The 20977-nt window shown below is 47.8% G+C and overlaps 1 protein-coding gene across 4 annotated transcripts in view; it reads left to right on the top strand.

Moving 5' to 3' along the window:
* Nucleotides 1-2736: 2736 nt before the first annotated feature.
* TMEM40 (transmembrane protein 40) overlaps nucleotides 2737-20977 on the top strand; it is a 32549-nt gene continuing 14308 nt past the window's right edge. Inside the window, exons 1-3 of one of the 4 annotated variants that reach the window (XM_081822503.1) lie at nucleotides 2737-2873; nucleotides 18851-18931; nucleotides 19601-19750. In XM_081822503.1, the coding sequence (XP_081678629.1) occupies nucleotides 18859-18931; nucleotides 19601-19750 (223 nt within the window). In that variant the 5' untranslated portion in view covers nucleotides 2737-2873; nucleotides 18851-18858. Of the gene's footprint in view, nucleotides 2874-3554; nucleotides 3661-18850; nucleotides 18932-19600; nucleotides 19751-20977 lie in introns of those variants that run through there. The other 3 variants (XM_081822519.1, XM_031035548.2, XM_081822509.1) reach the window with 3 other exon arrangements.

Raw genomic sequence — 20977 nt, 5'->3', positions numbered from 1 at the left:
CTTTCTGAGCACTTACTATATGCCAATCATTGAAACCTTTAAATAATACAAAGTATTCTTTAGTCCAGTGATTCTTGAACAAGCATCTGAAGCACCTCGGGGGTTTGTTAAATACAAATTATGGGTCCCACTTCCAGAGTTGCTCATTCAGTAGGACTGGGATGGAACCTGAGAATTTGCATTTCTAACAGGTTTTCAGGTGATGCTGAGGCTGCTGGTCCAGGGACCACATTTTGAAAGTAACTAATCAGTTCAACTTCCTTTCCCCTGGTTAATGGTGGTCTTCAACTTTCTTCTTACATAACTCCTGGGACGGAGGACTCATTGCCTATTCTGTCAACCTATTCCATTTCTGGATTGTTCTTACTGTAAAGACAGGAATTTTGTGTGTGTGCTTGTGTTGAGAAGAGAACTAATTCTATTGGCCCTTCCCTGTAGCCCATTCTTTCTGCCTCTGGATTACACAGTCTCATCAGACAGGTGCAGCTAGAAGGGAGAGGAGACCTGTAATCAGACTGAGGGTCTCCCTCATCCTCCCAGGCCATCAACCAAGCCCTGCCTGTTCTACCTTCTAAATCAGGGCTGTCCAACAGGAATATATTGTAAGCTCTATGTACCTACAAACATTTTTAAATTTTCCAGTAATTACATTAAAAATAGCAAAAAGAAGCAGGTGGAACTAATTTTAATAACATATTTTCTTTAACCCAGTGTACCCAAAATATTATCTTTTTAACGAGTAATACCAAAATTATTAGTGAGCTATTGCGTATTCTTGTTTTTCATAGCAAGTTTTGGGTGTCTTTTACACTTAACAGCGCATCTCAATTCTGACCAGCCACATTACGAGGACTCCATAGCTACACTGTACCAAACAGTGCAGTGACCCTGTCCCTAGTCCTTATCTCCCCTGTCATGGCTCGTGCTCACCTGAATGCCTGCCCCTCACAGCCTCACCAATCCACAACATGGCAGCCAAATTGTTGTCTAAAATGTAGTAGATTTGATCATGTCCCTCTTGTGTGGCTCCCCATCGCTCTCAGCATAACACCCGGCCTCCGAGGTCTGGCTCCCAAGGCCCTGCCTCTCGCTTTCCCTTCTCCCCTCCTCCAGGCCCCACTCTCCTGCTGCACTGAGTTATTTCCAGATCCTCAGCACAAGCAGGGCCTCTTCCTCCTAACCCTTTGCACTCCCGGTTCCCCTGCCCGGAATGCCCTTGCAATGCTTCTTCAGCTTCCCTTTCAGGTCATTCATTCAGTCAACAAAATCTATTGAGCACCTACTGTGTGTCAGACACCGGCCTAGGTTCCTGGAGCGAACAATACCTGAGGAGGAAATACACATAACAAAAAACATATAGCATGTCAGTTGACGAACAATAAAGCGGGATGACAGGGAAAGGTGGTGCTGGGGGTTACTACTTTGTACCGGGGGGTCAGGTAAGGCCTCTTGGAGAAGGTGACATTTGAGTAGAGACCTGAAGAAGTGAGGAAAGGAACCAGCAGGCTATTGGGGGAAAAGCATTCTAGGCAGAGGGAACAGCGAGTGCAAAGGCCCCGAGGGTGGAACCTAACTGGAGGGCTTGGGGCACAGTCCAGTGTAGCTGGGCAGAGTGAGAGAGGAAGTCATTGGAATTAAGGTCAGAGAGAGCAAGAGGTGGGTCCCAGATGGTGGAGGGCTATGTAAGACCTTGAGCTTTATCCTGAGTGAGGTGGGAGCCCTGGGAGGGACATGAGTTGTCTCGGGTTTTAACCAGATCCCTCTGGTTGCCATGATTAGGACAGCGGCTGGGCTGAGGGCAGGAGCAGACAGACTAGTGGCATATTTTTTAATGCTATTTTAATAAAATTAGTTCCACCTGCTTCTTTTTGCTATTTCATGTTGGCTGGACCAGGGTGGTTGCCATGAGGTGGAGAGAATAGCCTGGCTTTGGGATACGTTGAAGGTGGGGCCAACAGGGTTTTCCAGATATGTCAGATACAGAGTATGAAAGAGCCAAGAGTCAAGGATGACTCCGAGATTTTGGCCTGAGCTTAGGATCCAAATGACTCCTCTTCCAGAAAGCCCTCCTGGGAACCCATAGCTCCCTGGGCCTTGCCCTCATGGGGCCTGTCATGGCCTGTCTCTAGCTGGCCTGGGCGCTTCCCAAGGCAGTGTAGGACTTGTTTACTATCCTACTTCCAAAGTGTTTGATAAGTGAGTAAGAAGCAGAGGCAGGCTGAGCTGGGGTTATTCTTGGACTCACTGTAGGAGGTCAGTCCCCACCCCTCACCCCCTTGGGACCTGTGTTTTCCTGTCTGCACAAGGCAATGGATATTCTAGCCTTTGCCCAGTTTCCTCACCAGAAGAGGACACTGCCAGTCCCATTCACAGGAGTCCCCCGGTCCTCTGAGCCCTGGGCCTCCGGTCCTGCCGCCTGCCCAACCTCACCCCTTGGGAAAGCATTGCGTTGGCCCACGCAGCTGGGTCCTGAGTCAGTCTCACCAATGAGGTGGGATCTGGGATACACCCCACCTCCTCCCTGCACCAGCCAAGGGCAGGGCAACTACCCCCTGCACCACCGTGCCCTGAGTCAGCAGTCATGGCCATGACCAGGGGGTGGGTCTGGGGGTTTAGGGGCCCCATCTGCTGTGCCTGGGGTGTCATGAGGAAGCCTCAAGTCAGACAGGAAGTCCCGGGGCCCGATAGCGCCAGCAGGAAGGAATGCCACCCTGGTGAACTGAGTGCGGCCCAGGGCAACTCATGCCCCGCCCCCTCCCTGTCACGGGGGTGTGGCCTGGCCTCTCCCACCGCCCTCTTCCCCTGCCCAGCCTGGCATTGGCACAGTCCACACAGGGCTCTCCTGGCAGCCAACACGGGCCTCCAGACCACAGGTAATGGGACACACGTGCTGGGTGAGGGGCGGGGTGGAGGGTTAATTTTTAGGAGAACAGGCTCTTCCACCGGCCTGAGATTTTGTGGTTCCTAGGTGGACCTGGATTTGAATCCCAGCTCTGCACCTTCCCAGCTGGGTGAGCACCTCAGTCTCCATCTCTGGAGGTATCAGGGGAGGATGACAAATATTCACCTCCCTGGGTTGTTTTGAGGCTTCAGCCAGCCCATGTCTGGTCACAGCAGGTGACCAACTCCTGTTTCTGTCGCTAACTTGCTGCGGGACCTTCCGAAAAACCTTTGATGGCTCTGAGCCTCAGTTTCCCCATGAAGGGCCAAACTCGATCTCTGAAGTCTTCGTCCATTCTGCCCTTGTGGGACCAAACACTTGGGAGGACGAAGGTGTTTCCCCCCAAAACAACCCAGTCTCTGTGCTTTGACCAGCAAGTGAAGGCAGCTGCCCCCCGGACACCCCCTCCGAAGGCGCCCTAGGCTCTCTGGGCCAGGCCTGGTAGACTCGAGAAGATGAGGAGGCCAGTCGTCTCCTCTGCCTTGGGCTCAAAGGCACCTTTGGGGAGAAAATGCTGGAAATGCTGAACAGGCAGAGCCGGGCCTTGGGGGAGGGGAGCCCTGCTGCCTGTCAGAGGCTCACCCAGGTGGCGTGGCCTGGAAGGGAGCTCCGCCCCCCAACCCCGCCCCCAGCATCAGGAGCCCCCTCCGCTCCGAGGGAGCATCCCAGCCCCTCTCCTCAGAGGCGGCCTTCAGGCCTCCAGCCAATCCGTGTTTTTGGTAAGGGGGACAAAAGATGATGGTCATGTGCTTATTATTTTATACTGCTTTCTTTAGAAACTGCCAGAAAAGTTGAATCAGGCGTGTGTGTTACGGGGAGTTGTGGCGAGGGACGTGTGCGGTGTTCGGTTTGGGGTCCAAACCAAGCAGATCTATAAATAATGGGACCTCTCCTGTCTCTGAAACCCGTGGACCTGGGGGCTTGCGTAGCCCTCTAAAACGCCTCTAAACCTGTGCTTTGAAATCCCCTCCAGGCCACCGTCCTAGAGCGCTCTCTCTCCCGCGCTGGCGAGGTGTCCTCATTCTTTTTTTTTTTTTTCAATAACAACTTTATTGAGATACCATTGACATGCCATCAAATTCTCACTTTTAAAGTGTACAAGTCAGTGTCTTTTAGTATATTCACAGAGTCATGCAACCGTCACCACTATCTAATTTAGAATTTAGAATTTTTATCATCCCCAAATAAACCCCGGACCCTTTAGCAGTCACCCCCCACTTCCTCCTTCCCCTGGCAACCACTAATCTACGTTGTGGATTATCTCTATGGATTTGCTTATTCTGGATATTTTATATAAATGGAATCATGTAATAGGTGCTCCTTCCTGACTGGCTTTGTTTTTTTTTTTGCACTTAGCATCATGCTTTCAAGGTTTGTCCATGCTGTAGCATGTCACCAGCGCTTCATCCCTCTTTCTGGCTGAATGGTGTTGTATGATTGTATCACGTTTTGTTTATCCGTTCATCAGTTGATGGACACTTGGGTTGTTTCCACTTTGTGGCTGTTATGAATAAAGCTGATGTGGACATTCCTGTGAGAGTTTTTATGTGGACATTATGTTTCCAGTTCTCTTGGATGTATACCTAAGGAGTGGACTTGCAGGGTCATATGGTGAATCTATGTTTGACATTTAGAGAAGTCACTAAGCATTCCCCAAGGGGCTGTACCATTCTGCAATCCCACCAACTATACATGAAGCCTCCCAATTTTCCACATCCTTGTTAGCACATGTTATTTTCTGGATTTCTTATTGTAGCCATCCTAGAGGGTATGAAGTGGTATCTCATTGTGGGTTTGTTTTGTGTTCTTTTTAAAGTTTTCGTTATTTAAATAATCTCTACACCCAACATAGGGCTCAAACTCATGACCCCGAGATCAAGAGTCGTATGCTCTTCCGACTGAGCCAGCCAGGTGCCCCTCTCATTGTGCTTTTGATTTGCATTTCTCTTAATAAATAGATGTCGAGCATCGTGCCAGGTGCTACTGACCACTTCTTCAGAGAAATGTCTATTCAAATCCTTTGACCATTTTAAAGTTAGGTTCGCATTTTATTGCTGAGTTGTAGGCATGTCTGTTTCTCCAGGGGAGGATTCTGAGGCTCTGAGAATGAATGTGGTGTGCAGTGATCCCAGTCAGTGGAAGGTAATGGTGGGAACTTAATCCAGGTTTGTCTGACATTCAAGATGCAACAAGCTCCTTCTCTTGCACTGGACACCTCCTTTCTGGTTTTCACTGTTGCCAAATTACATGTGTGTGGGGGTGGTGGGGAGACAGGAGAAAAAGATGGAAAAGAGAGAGGAGACAAAGAAACTTAGGTGACAGAATGAGAAAGGAGGCTGGACTGGCTCTGGCTGTTTATTTTTTATTGTTTTTTTTTTAAGATTTTATTTATTTATTCATGAGAGACAGAGAGAGAGGCAGGCTTCCCACAGAGCGGGGAGCCCAATGCGGGACTCAATCCCAGGACCCTGGGATCACGACCTGAGCCGAAGGCAGACGCTTAACCATCTGAGCCACCCAAGTACCCTGGCTGTGGCTGTTTAAATAGGCACCTACCTTGGAGAATCTGAGCTGGGGAAAACCTTTTAAGAGCTTTTGGTTTGGGGCGCCTGGGTGGCTCAGTCGTTAAGCGTCTGCCTTCGGCTCAGGTCATGATCTCAGGGTCCTGGGATCGAGCCCCGCATCGGGCTCCCTGCTCAGCGGGAAGCCTGCTTCTCCCGCTCCCACTCCCCCTGCTTGTGTTCCCTCTCTCGCTGTTTCTCTCTCTGTCAAATGAATACAATCTTAAAAAAAAAAAAAAGAGCTTTTGGTTTCTTCCCATTAATCTTGATATGTTGTTGGGGAGGGGCTCAACAATTTTTACTAGGGGGCACACTCCCCCCTAGTTTTTCTTAGTTCCTAAATCTGAAACAAATCCGATTCAACCCTGAAACCCAAACAGGGAGCAGCATCCCCTAGTGTCTAGCTGGGTCTGAGGATCTGGAGCAGTGGTTGCCACGCTTTCTTTTTTTTTTTTGGAGGGGGGGTGGTGCGGGCAGGGACAGAGGGAAAAGGAGAGAGAGAATCCCAGGCAGGCTCCACACCCAGCACAGAGCCTGACCCAGGGCTCAATCCTGTGACCCTGAGATCACCACCTGAGCCGAAATCGAGTCAGATGCGCAACCCACTGAGCCACCCAGGTGCCCCGTCACACTTTTCGATTGCACAGGCTTCTCAAGAAAAATGTTTTAGGCACTCCTAACAGATGCATATTTATAGATTTAGAAATGATATACAAGTACTGTGATGATTAGCTAATGTCTAAAGGCCCAATATACACTCAGTGTGAATTTAATTACCAAAATAGTGGATGGAAGTCCACATACCAAGTAGTTTTCCTATTATTATTTCAGTAAGCAATACCGTGTGTATGAGATCCCATTCATTGTTTTCAACGTGGTAAGGTGGCTGATGAAGGTCTTGAGTGAGGAGCAGCCAGGGGTCTGTCCCGCACTTTTCCTGCTCTCGCTTGCACTTTCTGGATTAGAGTTATCTCCATCTGTGGTTTCTTTGCAGGGCCTCTTTGAATCCACTTGTCTACTCTGTAGGGGCTGATTCAGTTAAAATGCATTGTTTGATCCTCAAATCCACCCAACCTGGCACCAGTGTACTGCAATATACAGCCGTACAATATATAGGCTGAATGTAGAGAAATGAAAGACAGGGTCGCAGCAGACCTATTGTGGGGCTTCCCACTGGCCTGGGGACCCGCACTTAGTAGGCATGACATTCAGTATCTGACATATAGCCAAGGGTGCCCATCAGGGTTGAACTATATACTGTTAGCTGGTTTTAGTTAAAAATTAAGTAGAAACAGATGGACTAATATGTCCCTCCTGTACTTTGGAGATTATAATTTGGGAGCCTGGTAGGTTCTGAGCTAAGGACATCTAACCCAACCTCTGCCACCCCTCATGGCAGGGTGCCCATGACCATCCAAAGCAGTTCTCTAAAGAATTTTAGAAAATTATTTTATAGATTGAGCTGGCATCTGCTCTAGTGACATCCCAAGGTCCTGACCTCTGGAGCTCGTAGCCCCACGTGGTCCCTCTGTCCTGCAGGAAGCCCTGCAGATACCTGGGGCCTGTGACCAAGTCTGTCCACGCAGTGCTTATCCCTAGGCTTAGTGCCCTACTCCTCCAGCTACTTCTCTTGGCTTTGATCTTAATATCCCACACATCCCCTGGATTATCTCTGTTTGTCCAGACCTTATTCTGTTCAGAACCCAGGATTGAACCTAGGACGGGAGATGGTGAGATATGGGTCACCTTCTTCACTGTAGACTCTGTCCTTCTGTTAATATGACCTAAGGCTGTGTTAGCTTTGCTCTGTAGCTCTATCACCTTGTTGGCTCATATTACACTTTAACAAACAATGGTTATGCACCTACTATGTGCTGGACACCAAGTTAGATGCTTGTGCTAACATTTACTTACCTTTCAGAGGGTCTTTTAAAACTCCTAGGTCTTTCTGTATGAACGGCCTCCAAGCTGGGTTCACCCATCCTCTTTCTGCACAGACTTGATTTCGTCCCTTTTTAACTTCTAGGTTCAGCCTAGGTGCCACCCTGCACTGCTCAGAGGCAACCTTAGGCCCTGCCTGCTTTGCTGGGTGTGCTGTGGCCAAAGGGCTCATGTAGATTCATAACGGGTCCATCTGGCTTGTGGTCCGCTAGCTGGGCAGCGTGGGTTGTTATCCCGCCATTAAACTGCCTGATGGTGGAGGAGGTGGAAACTGAGGCATTTTCCTTCTTTCCCTCTGTGAGGTTCCCCTCATGCTTGACTTCAGACTCAGATTTGAGTTCATATCTAGACGCCTTGCTGTGTGACCTTGGGCAAGTCCCTTTCCCTTTCTGGGCCTCAGTTTTGGTCTCCAGGTTACAACTCTGTGGAATTGTAACCAGGAGAAAGGGAGAGACCGCCAAACCTGGGGAGCTGGGGGGTGGGGTGGGGTGGGGTGGGGGTGAGGTGAGCCTGGGACAGGAAGGGGGAGAACGTTGAAGAAGAAGGGATGTGAACAAGTAATATAAAGGAGAGAAGGAGATGCTAAAGAAACTTTGCTAGGCTAGCATTTCTCTAAACTCTTAAATTCAGTACTTTATGACTTCTTTTTATGAAGCACTTTATCTAAGCCAGTGGCTAGAATATAGTAGAGAGTAAGAAAAACATGATTCCTCTCCCCAGGGAGCTCAGAAGTAAGGTCCTTTTCATCTCAATCCTCACAGCAACCCTGCAAGACAATGACACTAATCCTCATTTTACAGACAAAGGAAATTGAGGCTCAGAGAGATAAAGTGATTTACCCAACGTCACAGAGCTGGGAAGCAAAGTGATAAAGCACGTCTTGAGTGGGCTCTGTCATACCCCATTGCCGCAGTGACTTAATCAAGATACCTCTCAGTATAATGTCCTGGCAAATGACATGATAATTTTACGATGTACTTTCCTATCCACAACCCCATATACATTCCAAAATGTGAATAATAAGAGTGACATTATTTTGTCTTGTAAATGAGAATAAAAACCTAGAAGGGGGAAGTGATGTGCCTGAGGGCCCAGGGTGGGTTGGAAGCAGGGCCAGGACTAGGCTCTTGGTCTCATGACAGCTGACTCAGTTTCCTCCCCACCCTGTACATGCCCCGGGATGCTGAGAGGATTTACCAGCCACACCTTGGGATCCCAAAGCTGATGAAAAGACCATTTCTGTTCCATGCCCCTGGCTTCCAAGGGTCTGTTTCTGATTCCTTCCCCTCCCTAGCTGTCCTGATGGAGGGATAGAAGAACTCCGGATCTGGGAATTGGCACTGTCCAAAATGGGCAGCAGTGGTGCCCAGGCCTGGACTCCAGGATAGAAAGGCTGACCTGGAGAATGTCAGGGATTGAAGCAGGTGGCATTTCCCAAAGCTGCGCCAAAGTATACTGAACCATATTCTGGGGGAAAGGACTGTGCTCTTGCATGGTTTGGGGAAGGGTTGGGATAGGGTGAAAGAGCTTTCTCTCCTGCAGGCCTTTTCAGAGCCTTTAACATGTAATCACACATTTTGGAGCTCCGAGATGGGAGCTATGGAAACAGTGTTGCACAAACTTCTTTGAACACAAAATCTCCTTTTTTCTTGGAGCATTTCTTTTTTTTTTTTTTTTTAAAGATTTTATTTATTTATTTGAGAGAGAGAGAATGAGAGAGAGAGTGAGCATGAGAGGGGGGAGGGTCAGAGGGAGAAGCAGACTCCCTGCTGAGCAGGGAGCCCGATGCGGGACTCGATCCCGGGACTCCAGGATCATGACCTGAGCCGAAGGCAGTTGCTTAACCAACTGAGCCACCCAGGCGCCCTTTCTTGGAGCATTTCAACAGGCTGCTCTTCCCCACAAGATACTATATGCATCTTATTATTAGAACATGCTGTTCTGGGCCTTTCTGCAGGTCACATCAACCCCGAGTCCCAAAGTTCTTTGCTGACTGGATGAATCAGGAAGACATTAACTGGAGGGGAGCACTAGTTTCCTAGAAAGTCAAAGCTGAAAGAACCTTACAGAGGGCAGTCCAGCTTCTACATATGGAGTAACTGAAGCCCAGGGCAATCCAGCAATGTGTTTGGAGGGGCGAGGCCAGAGGCAGGCAGGGAGATGACTTTAACACTCTGGGAGAGGTTCTGGTGGTCTGAGTGGACCACACTCTGCCTAGCATATGATGCCTTTGTTAACAATGCACACTTCCTTGGGCCACGGCCTAACCCTAACTTTGCTCCTAACACCAGCCACCTGAGTGGAAGCCTCCAAAGGAGAGAGTCCTGGGAATCTGCCCTGTCATCAGTTCTCCCAGGAAAATTGGATTATTAGCCAAACTGGGGAGACATTGAGGATGGGCAAGAAGAGGGGATACTCTCATTTATTAAGTGCCAGTATTCTGGGCTTGTTATGGGCACAATATCATTTAATCCCGACAACACTCTTGGGGACATATATATTAATACCCCACTTTATGGATGGGAAACTGAGGCTGAGAAGAGCCATCTAAGGGACAGGGATAAGAACACAGTTACAACCAACTCCAAAGCCCTCAGTCCCCTTATCAGATCTCTTGGGAAGGAGGCAGTGGGAACAGAAAAGCCAGGCCCTCTTGAAGGGAAAATGGGACAAGCTTGGGCTTTGGCTGGCTGGGGAGGAAGGAGCCAGGGCATCCTTCCTATCTTTGGAGTTTGGGGGCCCAGGAGCATGGTGGAGTCAGAGAGGGAACCTGGTTTAAGAAGGAAGATGTTCAGCCTTTGCAGGGCTCCAGACTGTGGCAGGCACTGGGGTTAGAGACTGTGGCAGCCCGAATAATGGCCCCCAAAGAGGTTTGCATCCTAATCTCTGGAAACTGACTAAGTAAGGTTTCATGGCAAAGGAGAATTAACATTGCAGATGGAAGTAAGGTTGCTCATCAGCTGACCTTAACACAGGGAGATGATCCTCAATGACCTGGGTGGGCTCAATGTCACAATGACACAAGGGTCCTTAAAAGTGGAAGAGGGATGGGGCACCTGGCTGGCTTAGTCAGTAGAGCATGCGACTCTTGATTGTGGGGTAGTAAGTTCGAGCCTCACATTGGGTGTAAAGATTATTTTTTTTTTTTAAAGAGTTTATTTATTTATTTGACAGAGAGAGACACAGCGAGAGAGGGAACACAAGCAGGGGGAGTGGGAGAGGGAGAAGCAGGCTTCCCGCTGAGCAAGGAGCCTGATGTGGGACTCGATCCCAGGACCCTGGGACCATGACCTGAGCCGAAGGCAGACGCTTAACGACTGAGCCACCCAGGCGTCCTAAAGATTAACAAAGGGGGAAAAAAGGAGAAAGAGTGGAAGAGGGAGGCAGAAGAGGTCAGAATAGTGTAAGGTGAGGATTGACCTGACATTCCTGGCTTTGCAGAGGGAAAAAGGCACCACAAACCAAGGTCTGTGGGTGGCTTCTAGGAGCTGGACAAAGCAAGGAAATTAAGGGGACGGGGTGGGGGGGTGGAGCGTTGGAGAGGTAGCTGCAGCAGCAGGGATAACAGCAAGGAAATGGATTTTCCCCCTAGAGCTTCCAGAGAGGAATGCAGTCCTGCTGACCCCAGTGAGACCTGAGTTAGACTTCTCACCTACAGAACTGTGAGAGGCTAAATTTGTGTTGTGTCACAAGTCAGATTCCCAAGAGGGAGAGGCTGATGGTCTAACCTGGGTACAGGGCAGTGACCGCTTGTCCTGGAGCTGTGTCAGCCAGGCCAGGATACATTTGAAATTAGGCTTTATGCCTGTTTGGGGTGGCTTGGGAAGCCAAAGGAGATTCTGGAGGGCTTTGGTATAGCCACCGGAAGAAGGGGCTTCCATCCCAGGTAGGCAAAAACAACAAGCATCCACCCTCAGTCAGCTCTGTTCTCTGCACAACTGCTCTTCTGCTTCTAATTCCCCCAACCCCGTTACTGCCCTGGGCCTGTTTAACTTCGCTGGCTCTGTGTTCGAGGCTCACAGGCGCAATGTTAGCAGTCTACCTACAGGGAAAGGGCCGGTCACCTGACATTCAAGGCCCAGGATGATTTTCCCCAACCTCACGGGCTTCCTACCCCTTCAACTGCCTGCCACCCACTTCCTCTAGTAAACCTTTATCCCATTCGCCTTTTGCCACCTGTTGAAATCCACTTCAGTCCCCTCCTCCAAGGTGGGCAACAAGGAAGGATAAGCAGCTCCTGAATCAAGAGTCAGGGCTCTGGAAGTCAGCCTTGCCCCAGAGTTGCCTTAATACCTTGTGCAAGTTCCTCTCCATTTCTGGGTCTTAGTTTCCCCGTTTATAAAATAGGACAAGAATCCCCACTCTGCCTCCCTCCTGGTGCACATGAGGATCAAGTGAGCTGGGCGGGGAAAGCACTGTGAGCTTGATGTCCCCTAGTATCCCTCCCACCCTGGGCCCAGGCCCTTGTGACAGCAGGAGCTTAGGAAATGTGGGTTGAACTGAAGGGGAAATCCAGTTTAGCAAGACCTGTGGGTACAGAGGCCCTGGCCCCACCAGTGACTCAGCAGGGCTGGGCCTTTGGGAGAAAAGTGTTAGAAACTCAGGCATTCCATTTCCTTGTAGGATCAGTCTCAGATTTGGGGTGGGGCGCGGGGAAGGGCAGAGCACCTGCGAGAGGGGATTTTAGGGACCTCTAACCAGGGTCAGGGAATGGGGCTTCTCTGCTGGGGCAGGGGTTGGATTCGAGTCCACCTGTCAGCTGGGAGACTTGAACAAGTCACCCGTCCATCTGACTCTCAGCTTCTTGCTGCATAAAGTAAGACTTGCATTCATGAAATAAGATCTTGGGGAACATGCCTTGTTCTCTTTCCTCTTTCTGCTTTCTTCACTTCTCCTGTCTCAACGCCCCATGGTCCATCTTGCTTCAGCGGAGGTCACACGCTGTGCACTTGAGCTTCGGAAGCCCGTCCCAGAAATCCCTCGGCCAGTGCCTGACACAGTGCCATCCTGCTGCCCTTTTGAGTTAAGCATTGCCCTGCGTGCCGATCCTTGAGCTTTAATTTCTTCTTGAATCCACTTATCCTTTCTTAGAACAGAAATGTGGGCCGGGGTACCTGGGTGGCTCAGTTGGTTAAGCGACTGCCTTCGGCTCAGGTCATGATCCTGGAGTCCCTGGATCAAGTCCCGCATCAGGCACCCTGCTCGGCAGGGAGTCTGCTTCTCCCTCTGACCCTCCCCCCTCTCATGTGCTCTCTCTCTCAAAAAAATAAATAAAATCTTTAAAAGAAAAAAAAAAAGAAATGTGGGTGGAGGAGGGATGGGGCAAGGACATTAAAAGGAGAAATAGGGCTGCCTCAGGTCCCACCTCCACGATAGTTCCATTTCCCTCGCCCCTGACGGAGGAGCTGAGCAAGTGCCTGGGGCAGCTGCCCTGGCCGTGAGGACGCGGCTCAGCGCTCCACCTCCACGGAGGGCACGGAGGGCACGGATGGCACGGAGGGCTGACTACAAGCCAAGTCAGCATCATTTGCATAGCACTCCCATGACTTCGTGGCTTCATTGCTGGTGCTAATGACAAGGGGCCTGAGGAGAGCTGACAGCTGCGCTCCTTCCTGTCTCCCAACGTGGACTAAGCCACTCCCTTTGCTCAACCACTTACTAGCTACGGCCCTGGGAAAGTTTCTTTTTTTTTTTTTTTTTAAGATTTTATTTATTTATTTGAGAGAGAGAGAATGAGAGAGCACATGAGAAGGGGGAGGGTCAGAGGGAGAAGCAGACTCCCTGCCGAGCAGGGAGCCTGATGCGGGACTCGATCCCGGGACTCCAGGATCATGACCTGAGCCGAAGGCAGTCGCTTAACCAACTGAGCCACCCAGGCGCCCCCTGGGAAAGTTTCTTACTCTCCCTGTGCCATCTAGAAAGTGGGCACAACTCCGGTGAGCCGTCACAGAGTGGTGGTGAGGAATACGTGAGATGACACCTGTAAGGTGCTTAGAGGGTGGCCTGGCAGCTGGGAAGTACTTGGTTGTCATCGTCATCGTCATCATCATCATCATTTTTGCTTTTTTGCCGGGCCCCGTGCAGGGGTCAGTCTTAGTCTGTCCCCGAGCTGGGTTCAGGCTCTAGTGGAGGAGACGCACCCCGCCGAGCCCTGAGCAGAGATCTGTGTGTGACCAAGAACAGTGGCCCTAGAGTTGTGCAACAAGGTGCCCTACCCTGAGGAAGAAGAGTCAGACACAAGGCAGAATTGACGAGGCTTAGGAGAGCGATATGCCCGGGGACAAGGCGGGGGTGCCCTTTGGGCCTCCCCCCAATCTCTTCCTTCTTTAGAATTGCCTCCTGCAACTGTTTCCCATGTGGGATGTGGCCCCTTGCCTCTATGCCTTTGCACATTGTCCCCTCTGGCCCTTCTAAACTCACCCCAGCATTCCTTCCTTCAGGAACTTTCCCTGACTGACCCTGTTCTGATTTGGCTCCTGGGTTCCCATAGCCCCCTGGTCTACCATGAAATTCCTTGAGGACAGGGATGCAACTTGCTCACCATGTTGCCCAGTTCTAGCACACAGTGGGTGCTCAATTAACAGATGTAATGTAGGAGAGGGAAAGTGTGTATCAAAAGTCCTGACTATAAAGTTTTATTTTTCTCAAATAACAAGAAAGCAGGCAGCTGCTGGCAAGGGCTCGGCAGCTCAACAACGTCTCCGCATTTGCTTTGGCTTTTCCTCATGGTCACAAGGTGGCCACTGTTGCTCCTGCCATCACATTCATGTTCAAGGAAGGAAGGAGAGGCAAGACACATCACCAGCACTGTTGGCTTCTTTTGTCAGGAGAAGAAAAACCCTTCCCAGAACCCCAGCCAACTTCGGCTACAAGGGAGGCTGACAAAACAAGTATCTAACTGGAGCTGGAAGAACAAAATTGCAGTTTCATTAGCAAGAAAGAAGGGCAGGGGTGCTGGGGGAATGAGGATTAAGGGAGTAGGGTAAGGAGGGTGGGGATTGGCTAGGCAACTAGCACAGGGCTTCATGAAGGAGGTGGCATTTGAGCTGTGCCTTCAAGGTCAGATACAATTTTGACAATAAGAAAGAATGGCCTAGGGGCGCCTGGGGGGCTCAGTCGTTAAGCGTCTGCCTTCCGCTCAGGTCATGATCTCAGGGTCCTGGGATCGAGCCCCGCATTGGGCTCCCTTCTCAGCAGGAAGCCTTTTTCTCCCTCTCCCACTCCCCCTGCTTGTGTTCCCTTTCTCACTGTGTCTCTCTCTATCAAATAAATAAATAAAATCTTAAAAAAAAAAAAAGAAAGAATGGTCTAGGTCTGGAGGCCTGAAATCATCTCCTCTGGCATTTATTCCACACCTGCTCTATACCAAGCATTGTTCTAAGTGCTTTACATGTTTTAATACATGCCATTTTAACAACACTATGAGATAAGCACTATTATTGTCTCCATATTACAGATGAGGAAACTGAGACAGCAAGAGGTTAAGTAATTTGCTCAAGATCCCACAACCAGGAGTGTTAGATAGGATCCAAGCCCAGATGGTCCACCTCTGAGGCACAAGGAAGGCTATTACTTTGCCAAGGTCTTGGTAGATTAAGAGTAGATTCTGTACCAAAAGCAAACAAACAAACATACAAAAAACCCAAACTCATAGATACAGAGAATGGATTGGCGGTTGCCAGAGGTCGGGGTGGGGGATGGCCAAAATGGGCAGTCAAAAGGTACAAACTTCCAGTAATAAAAGAAATAAGTCATGGGAATGTAATGTACAACATGGTGACTATAGTTACTAATATGGTATTGCAGGGGGTGCCTGGGTGGCTCAGTCAGTTAAATGTCCAACTCTTGGTTTTGGCTGGGGTCATGATCTCAGGGTCGTGGGATTGAGCCCTGTGCAGGGCTCCGGGCTCAGCGTGGAGTCTGCTGGAGATTCTCTCTCTCTCCCTTTGCCTCTGCCCCTTCCTCTGCTCACGCATGTGCACATGCACGCACTCTCTCTAAAATAAATTTTTTTTTTTTAAGATTTTATTTATTTATTTGACAGAGAGAGACCAGCAAGAGAGGGAACACAAGCAGGGGAAGTGGGAGAGGGAGAAGCAGGCTTCCCGCTGAGCAGGGAGCCCAATGTGGGGCTCGATCCCAGGACCCTGGGATCATGACCTGAGCCGAAGGTAGACGCTTAACGACTGAGCCACCCAGGTGCCCCATAAATAAGTATTTTTATTTATTTAATTTTGAGAGAGAGAGAGAGCATGAGTGGGGGGAAGGGGCAAAGAGAGAAACAGGCTCCCCGCTGAGCAGGGAGCTTGATGTGGGACTCAATCCCAGGACCCTGGGATCATTACCTGAGCCAAAGGCAGATGCTTAACTGACTGAGCCACCATTGCCCAATAAATAAATCTTTAAAAATAATAATAATAAGGTATTCCATATTTGAAAAGTTGCTAAAAGAATAGATCTTAAAAGTTCTCATCAGGGGCGCCTGGGTGGCTCAGTCGTTAAGCGTCTGCCTTCGGCTCAGGTCATGATCCCGGGGTCCTGAGATCGAGCCCCGCATCGGGCTCCCTGCTCCGCGGGAAGCCTGCTTCTCTCTCTCTCCCACTCCCCCTGCTTGTGTTCCCTCTCTCACTGTGTCTCTCTCTGTCAAATAAATAAATAAAATCTTTAAAAAAAAAAAAAGTTCTCATCATAAGAAAAAGAATTTGTAACTACATAGGGGAACAGGTGGGAACTAGACTTATTGTGGTGATCATTTCACAATGTAGAGAAATATTGAATCCTTATGTTGCACACCTGAAACAAATATAATATTATATGCCAATTACATTGCAATAAAAAATTTTAATACAATTAAATTTTTGTAAAAAGAGTAGATTCTCTAGACCCGTGGTTCTCAAGTAGGGGTGATTTTCGCCCCCAGGGGACATTTGGTAATGTCTGGAGACATTTTTGATCGTCACAAGTGGCTGGGGAATGCCACTGGCATTGAGTGGGAGGCTTGACACCTCACAATGCATACAATGGCAAAGAGTCATTGGTCCCAAATGCCAGGAGTGTTGCGGTTGAGAACCCTAATCTAAACTAATCAGAGTAGTGAAGCTATACCCTCTCCCAGTTGAGGACTTAGACTCAGAGCTGAGAGAAGAAATAGGGGAGACTTTTAAATGAAGCCTGTGCAACTCAGTTATGTTGCTGTAACAAATAGACCAAATCACGGTGCGCAAATGAGAGAGAGCACGTAGCTGATCAGAAGCAGGTTCAGGTGGTCAGGCAGCTGTGAGGGTGAGGCCTGGCAAGACTTAAATTTCCTTTAGACTTCTTGCACAGGAGTTCCCTGGGGTATTAGCTTGTTTTGCATGATTGAGGTAGGTCACCGCCCCCACCCCACCCCCGTCGAGTCTGGGAGTCTGCCGCTCCAGCAAACACAAAAGGAGGAAAGAGGAAGTGGAAAGGCAAGCAGTTGATATGTCCAGAGCTGACACCAGGCTGTATCGCCTGTGAAAGCACATGGTTAAAGCTTTAGGAATTTGGGGAGCCAAAGATTGTTAAACCCAACCATTATTAAATTATAGAAATGTACAATTAAATAAATTCTATTAAAAACAAAGTTAATATGTACTCAAAAGGTATCACTTCCTGATTTATTTTGCTACCTTCTGCTATTACCTAGGCACTTGAGATTTTCATACCTGGTTTATCTGCATGGTAGAAACAGCGCATGGTGTGTTCTATGGCTCAGCCCTTCCCAACTTCTCACTCCACGACCTCACACTGGTAGCTTGAAATCAGCCACAGTGGGAGTGTTTCCACCATAGAAATCAGTAAACTCCACAAATCTGAGCTCGATGGTTTGTTCTGTGGATTGTCTGCATTTTAGAAAGTGATCAAGAAAACACGAATAATGCAGATTGAACCTAAAAATTGCATTGCACCTGCAGCCATTACATTGTGAGTAGCCGAAAAAGTTGAGAAAATACTCTTCCAGAATTTGAAAACTGATTCGATTCAGCATTGCTCATCTCACTGGCAAACTATGACAAGAAATGCCTTAGTTGATTCACTTTTGTCTTATCCATTAAGGTGAAAGAAAACAGCAGCTAACGTTCACACTGGAAATACTCCGGTTCATCAATGATGTCAGCGACTTTTTTGCTGAATCTGGTAGTAATAAAAAAAGTATAGTAGTCTGATTTTGTGACCCTGTTATTGGTAATGGACTTACAAAAACTGATAATGAGTTTTGGGGTGTATTAAACAGAATGTGGATTCTGGAGTGTCTCTGTAAAATAGGGATAATGAAATGTACCTTGCAGGGTTATTTTAGAGTCAAATGAGACAATGTTTGGGGAAGTTTTGTTGTCTAGAAACTACAATTCAACTGTGAGGAGCCATGAATCCCAATGCCTACATGACTGGTTTGTGAGCAGGCTCAGATAAGCCCTTAGTAAAACCATGAAGGACTACACTGAGACAAGATATGGGCATATTACATTTATAAGTACTTAAGGAAAAATTATTGGCAGTTTTAGTTTTTTTTTAATTTTTTTAGATTTTATTTATTTATTTATTTGAGAGATTGAGAGAGTGAGCATGTTCCAGGGGAAAGGCAGAGGGAGGGGGAAAGAGAGAATCTCAAGCAGACTCCACACTGAGTTCGGACCCAAGGCGGGGCTCAATCCCATGACCCTGAGACCCTGACCCAAGCCAAAATCAAGAGCCAGATGCTCAACTTACTGAGCCACCCAGGCGTCCCTATTGGCGATTTTATTATAACAAAAACAATACTGTTAAAAATTTAGAAAATGTAAAGTAAAAATCAGAAGCTAAAAATACCCTTAATACCCCCACCCAGAGAGAACCACTATTTATATTTTGATATAGCTCCAATAACTATTAACTCAGGATCATGTGTGTTTATTTGGACCCCCACCTATGCCCTGAGACTCCTCAACAAGATCATGTTGAAGAAAGTCCCAGACATCATTTAATTTCATCATAAAAACTTCAGTATCCTTACATTTAAGGACACTTCAAATCAATATAACCTCAATATAAATATCACACCTAAAAAAATACTCTGGTGGAGGATGTTTATAATGAGGGGAGGCCATATGCGTTTGAGGCCAGAGGGCATGTTGGTTATCTCTGTTTGTACCTTCCACTCAACTGTGCTGTGAACCTCAAACTGCTCTAAAAACTAAAAATAAGTTATTAATATTATCAAAAGATGATCCACTATTCAAATTTCCCTAACTGTGTATTCCTTTTTTTTTTTTATAAGTTGTGCTCTTGTACTTTTGAATATTGGGTGTTTGTCTTTTTCTTGTTTGTTTGCCAAGGTCTTTATATGTTAAGGGGATTAACTAAGGTGGTACTACTTACTTACTTATTATTGTTATTCCTCCAGGGAAAACCATGGAGACATCAGGACCCTCCTCCCAGACTCCAGATCATAGTCGAGTCCATGGAGAAACAGAAGATCTAGACTGTATGTTTGCCTTCTCTCACCCTCTGGGCAAAGCCACGTGGGAGGTAGAGTCCAGCAATGGGTGGAACAGAAGAAGACCTTGCTCGCCTTATGTGGCACAATGGCTCAAGTCACAGTTGAATCCTCTAGAGAAGTAATGTTTTACACACACACATTCACACACACACATGCTTGGTCCATTCTGTCCCTAGAACTTTCTAGCTTTGGGGACCTTCAGTGGCTCCCCAAATCTCAAGGGGGCTCTGGAGGCTTGGGCTGGCGCTGGGGAGGGTCCTCAGAAGGCGGGAAGGTTCCTGTGCTACCCCAGAATTGGGGATGAGAAGGTTCACTTGACCAGATCATCCCTGCCCTGTAATTTAGAGTGAATCCTAAGTTGACCACTATTGTATACAGTCTAGTGGCCTCTGGGCAGGATGGGGGGCTTAGAAGCCCATCTCTGGTTTCCACATTCAGAGAAATTTATGCCTTGGGCCTTCCTCGAGCCCCTGGGGCCTCTGAGAGCTTGGATCTCCTGCACCTTCCATTGGCCCTACTTGTTTGGGGAAAGTGTCCCAGAGAATCCAGTCATTCCTGGCCCCCAAGTCCAAGTAGATGCCTGGGGAAGTCTTGTTGGTCTCTGGGGTGGGAAGGGGCAAGAAACACTCATCCTTTTCTATGTGTGCCTCCCAGATGAAGAGACGGATTTCCACAAGCCAGACAGGGAGGCTGGACTCATTTCTCATGAACAACCCAAGCAGATCAAGAGAGACAAGTCTTCTACCTCCTTCTCCTCTTCTTCCCCCTCCTCCTCTTCCTCCTCGTCATCCTCCTCTTCCTCAGGTACAGCAATATTAATATATATGTGTATATTCACAATATTATCCAAGAAAAGCATTTACATGGAAAAACAATGCCCCATAATCTCCCACCTTGATACTTTAATTCTATTTTTCCATATCCCCTTCCAGACCGCATCTATCAGTACACATAACTTGTATATAGTTATAACTACCAGACAAACAATTTTGTCCTCTGTTTAAAACGTTTTGCTATCGTATCCTGGGCATTCTGACAGGTTATTCCGTAATATCTTGGCAGCTAATTTTCATGCTTACCAAAAGGTCCCTCAAGCAGCTGCATCTCATGTAAAGTAACATTGAGGTTTATCAGGAGCACTCTGGTGTTGAACTCAATGCATCTGTCTGCTCAAGCAGCCTGCCTAGGTCCAAATCCTTTTTTTGACACTCACAAGCTATGTGTCCTTGGATAAATTGCTAAACCCTATATGCCTTGGGGTCCTCATCTGGAGGTTGGGGATGATAACAGAAGTTACTACCTCATGGGATTATTGTGAGGATTACATTCTTTACACTTGTCAAGTCTTAGCACCTAGCACGTAGTAAAAGCTCTAAAAAACAAGTGTTAAGATTATCCACCAACAGTGCACCCCAATGTTTATAGCAGCAATGTCTACAATAGCCAAACTATGGAAAGAGCCCAGATGTCCATCCACAGATGAATGGATAAAGAAGATGTGGTATATATATTCAATGGAATATTATGCAGCCATCAAAAAAAAAAAAATGAAATCTTGCCATTTGCAACGACGTGGATGGAACTAGAGGGTATTATGCTAAGTGAAATAAGTCAGTCAGAGAAAGATAATTATCATATGATCTCACTGATATGAGGAATTTGAGAAACAAGACAGAGGATCATAGGGGAAGAGAGGGAAAAATGAAACAAGACAAAACCAGAGAGGGAGACAAACCATAAGAGACTCTAAATCTCAGCAAACAAACTGAGGTGGTTGCTGGAGGGGAGGGGGTGGGAGGGATGGGGTGGCTGGGTGATGGACACTGGGGAGGGTATGTGCTATGGTGAGCACCGTGAATTGTGTAAGACTGATGAATCACAGACCTGTACCCCTGAAACAAATAATATATGTTAATAAAAAAAAAAAGAAAAAAAGATTATCCTCCAACCTTCCACCAGTTTACCATGCTCATAAGCAACCTTGCTCAAAGGTTTTTACTTTTTGAATTTTTGGCACAAATTGTGTCCTCG

This window comes from Leptonychotes weddellii, chromosome 1 (genome assembly GCF_054177405.1).
Source record: "Leptonychotes weddellii isolate Sample4059 chromosome 1, ASM5417740v2, whole genome shotgun sequence".
Classification (NCBI taxonomy): domain Eukaryota; kingdom Metazoa; phylum Chordata; class Mammalia; order Carnivora; family Phocidae; genus Leptonychotes; species Leptonychotes weddellii.
Note: the sequence above shows the minus strand (reverse complement) of the source record. Positions and strands in the feature narration are given on the sequence as shown.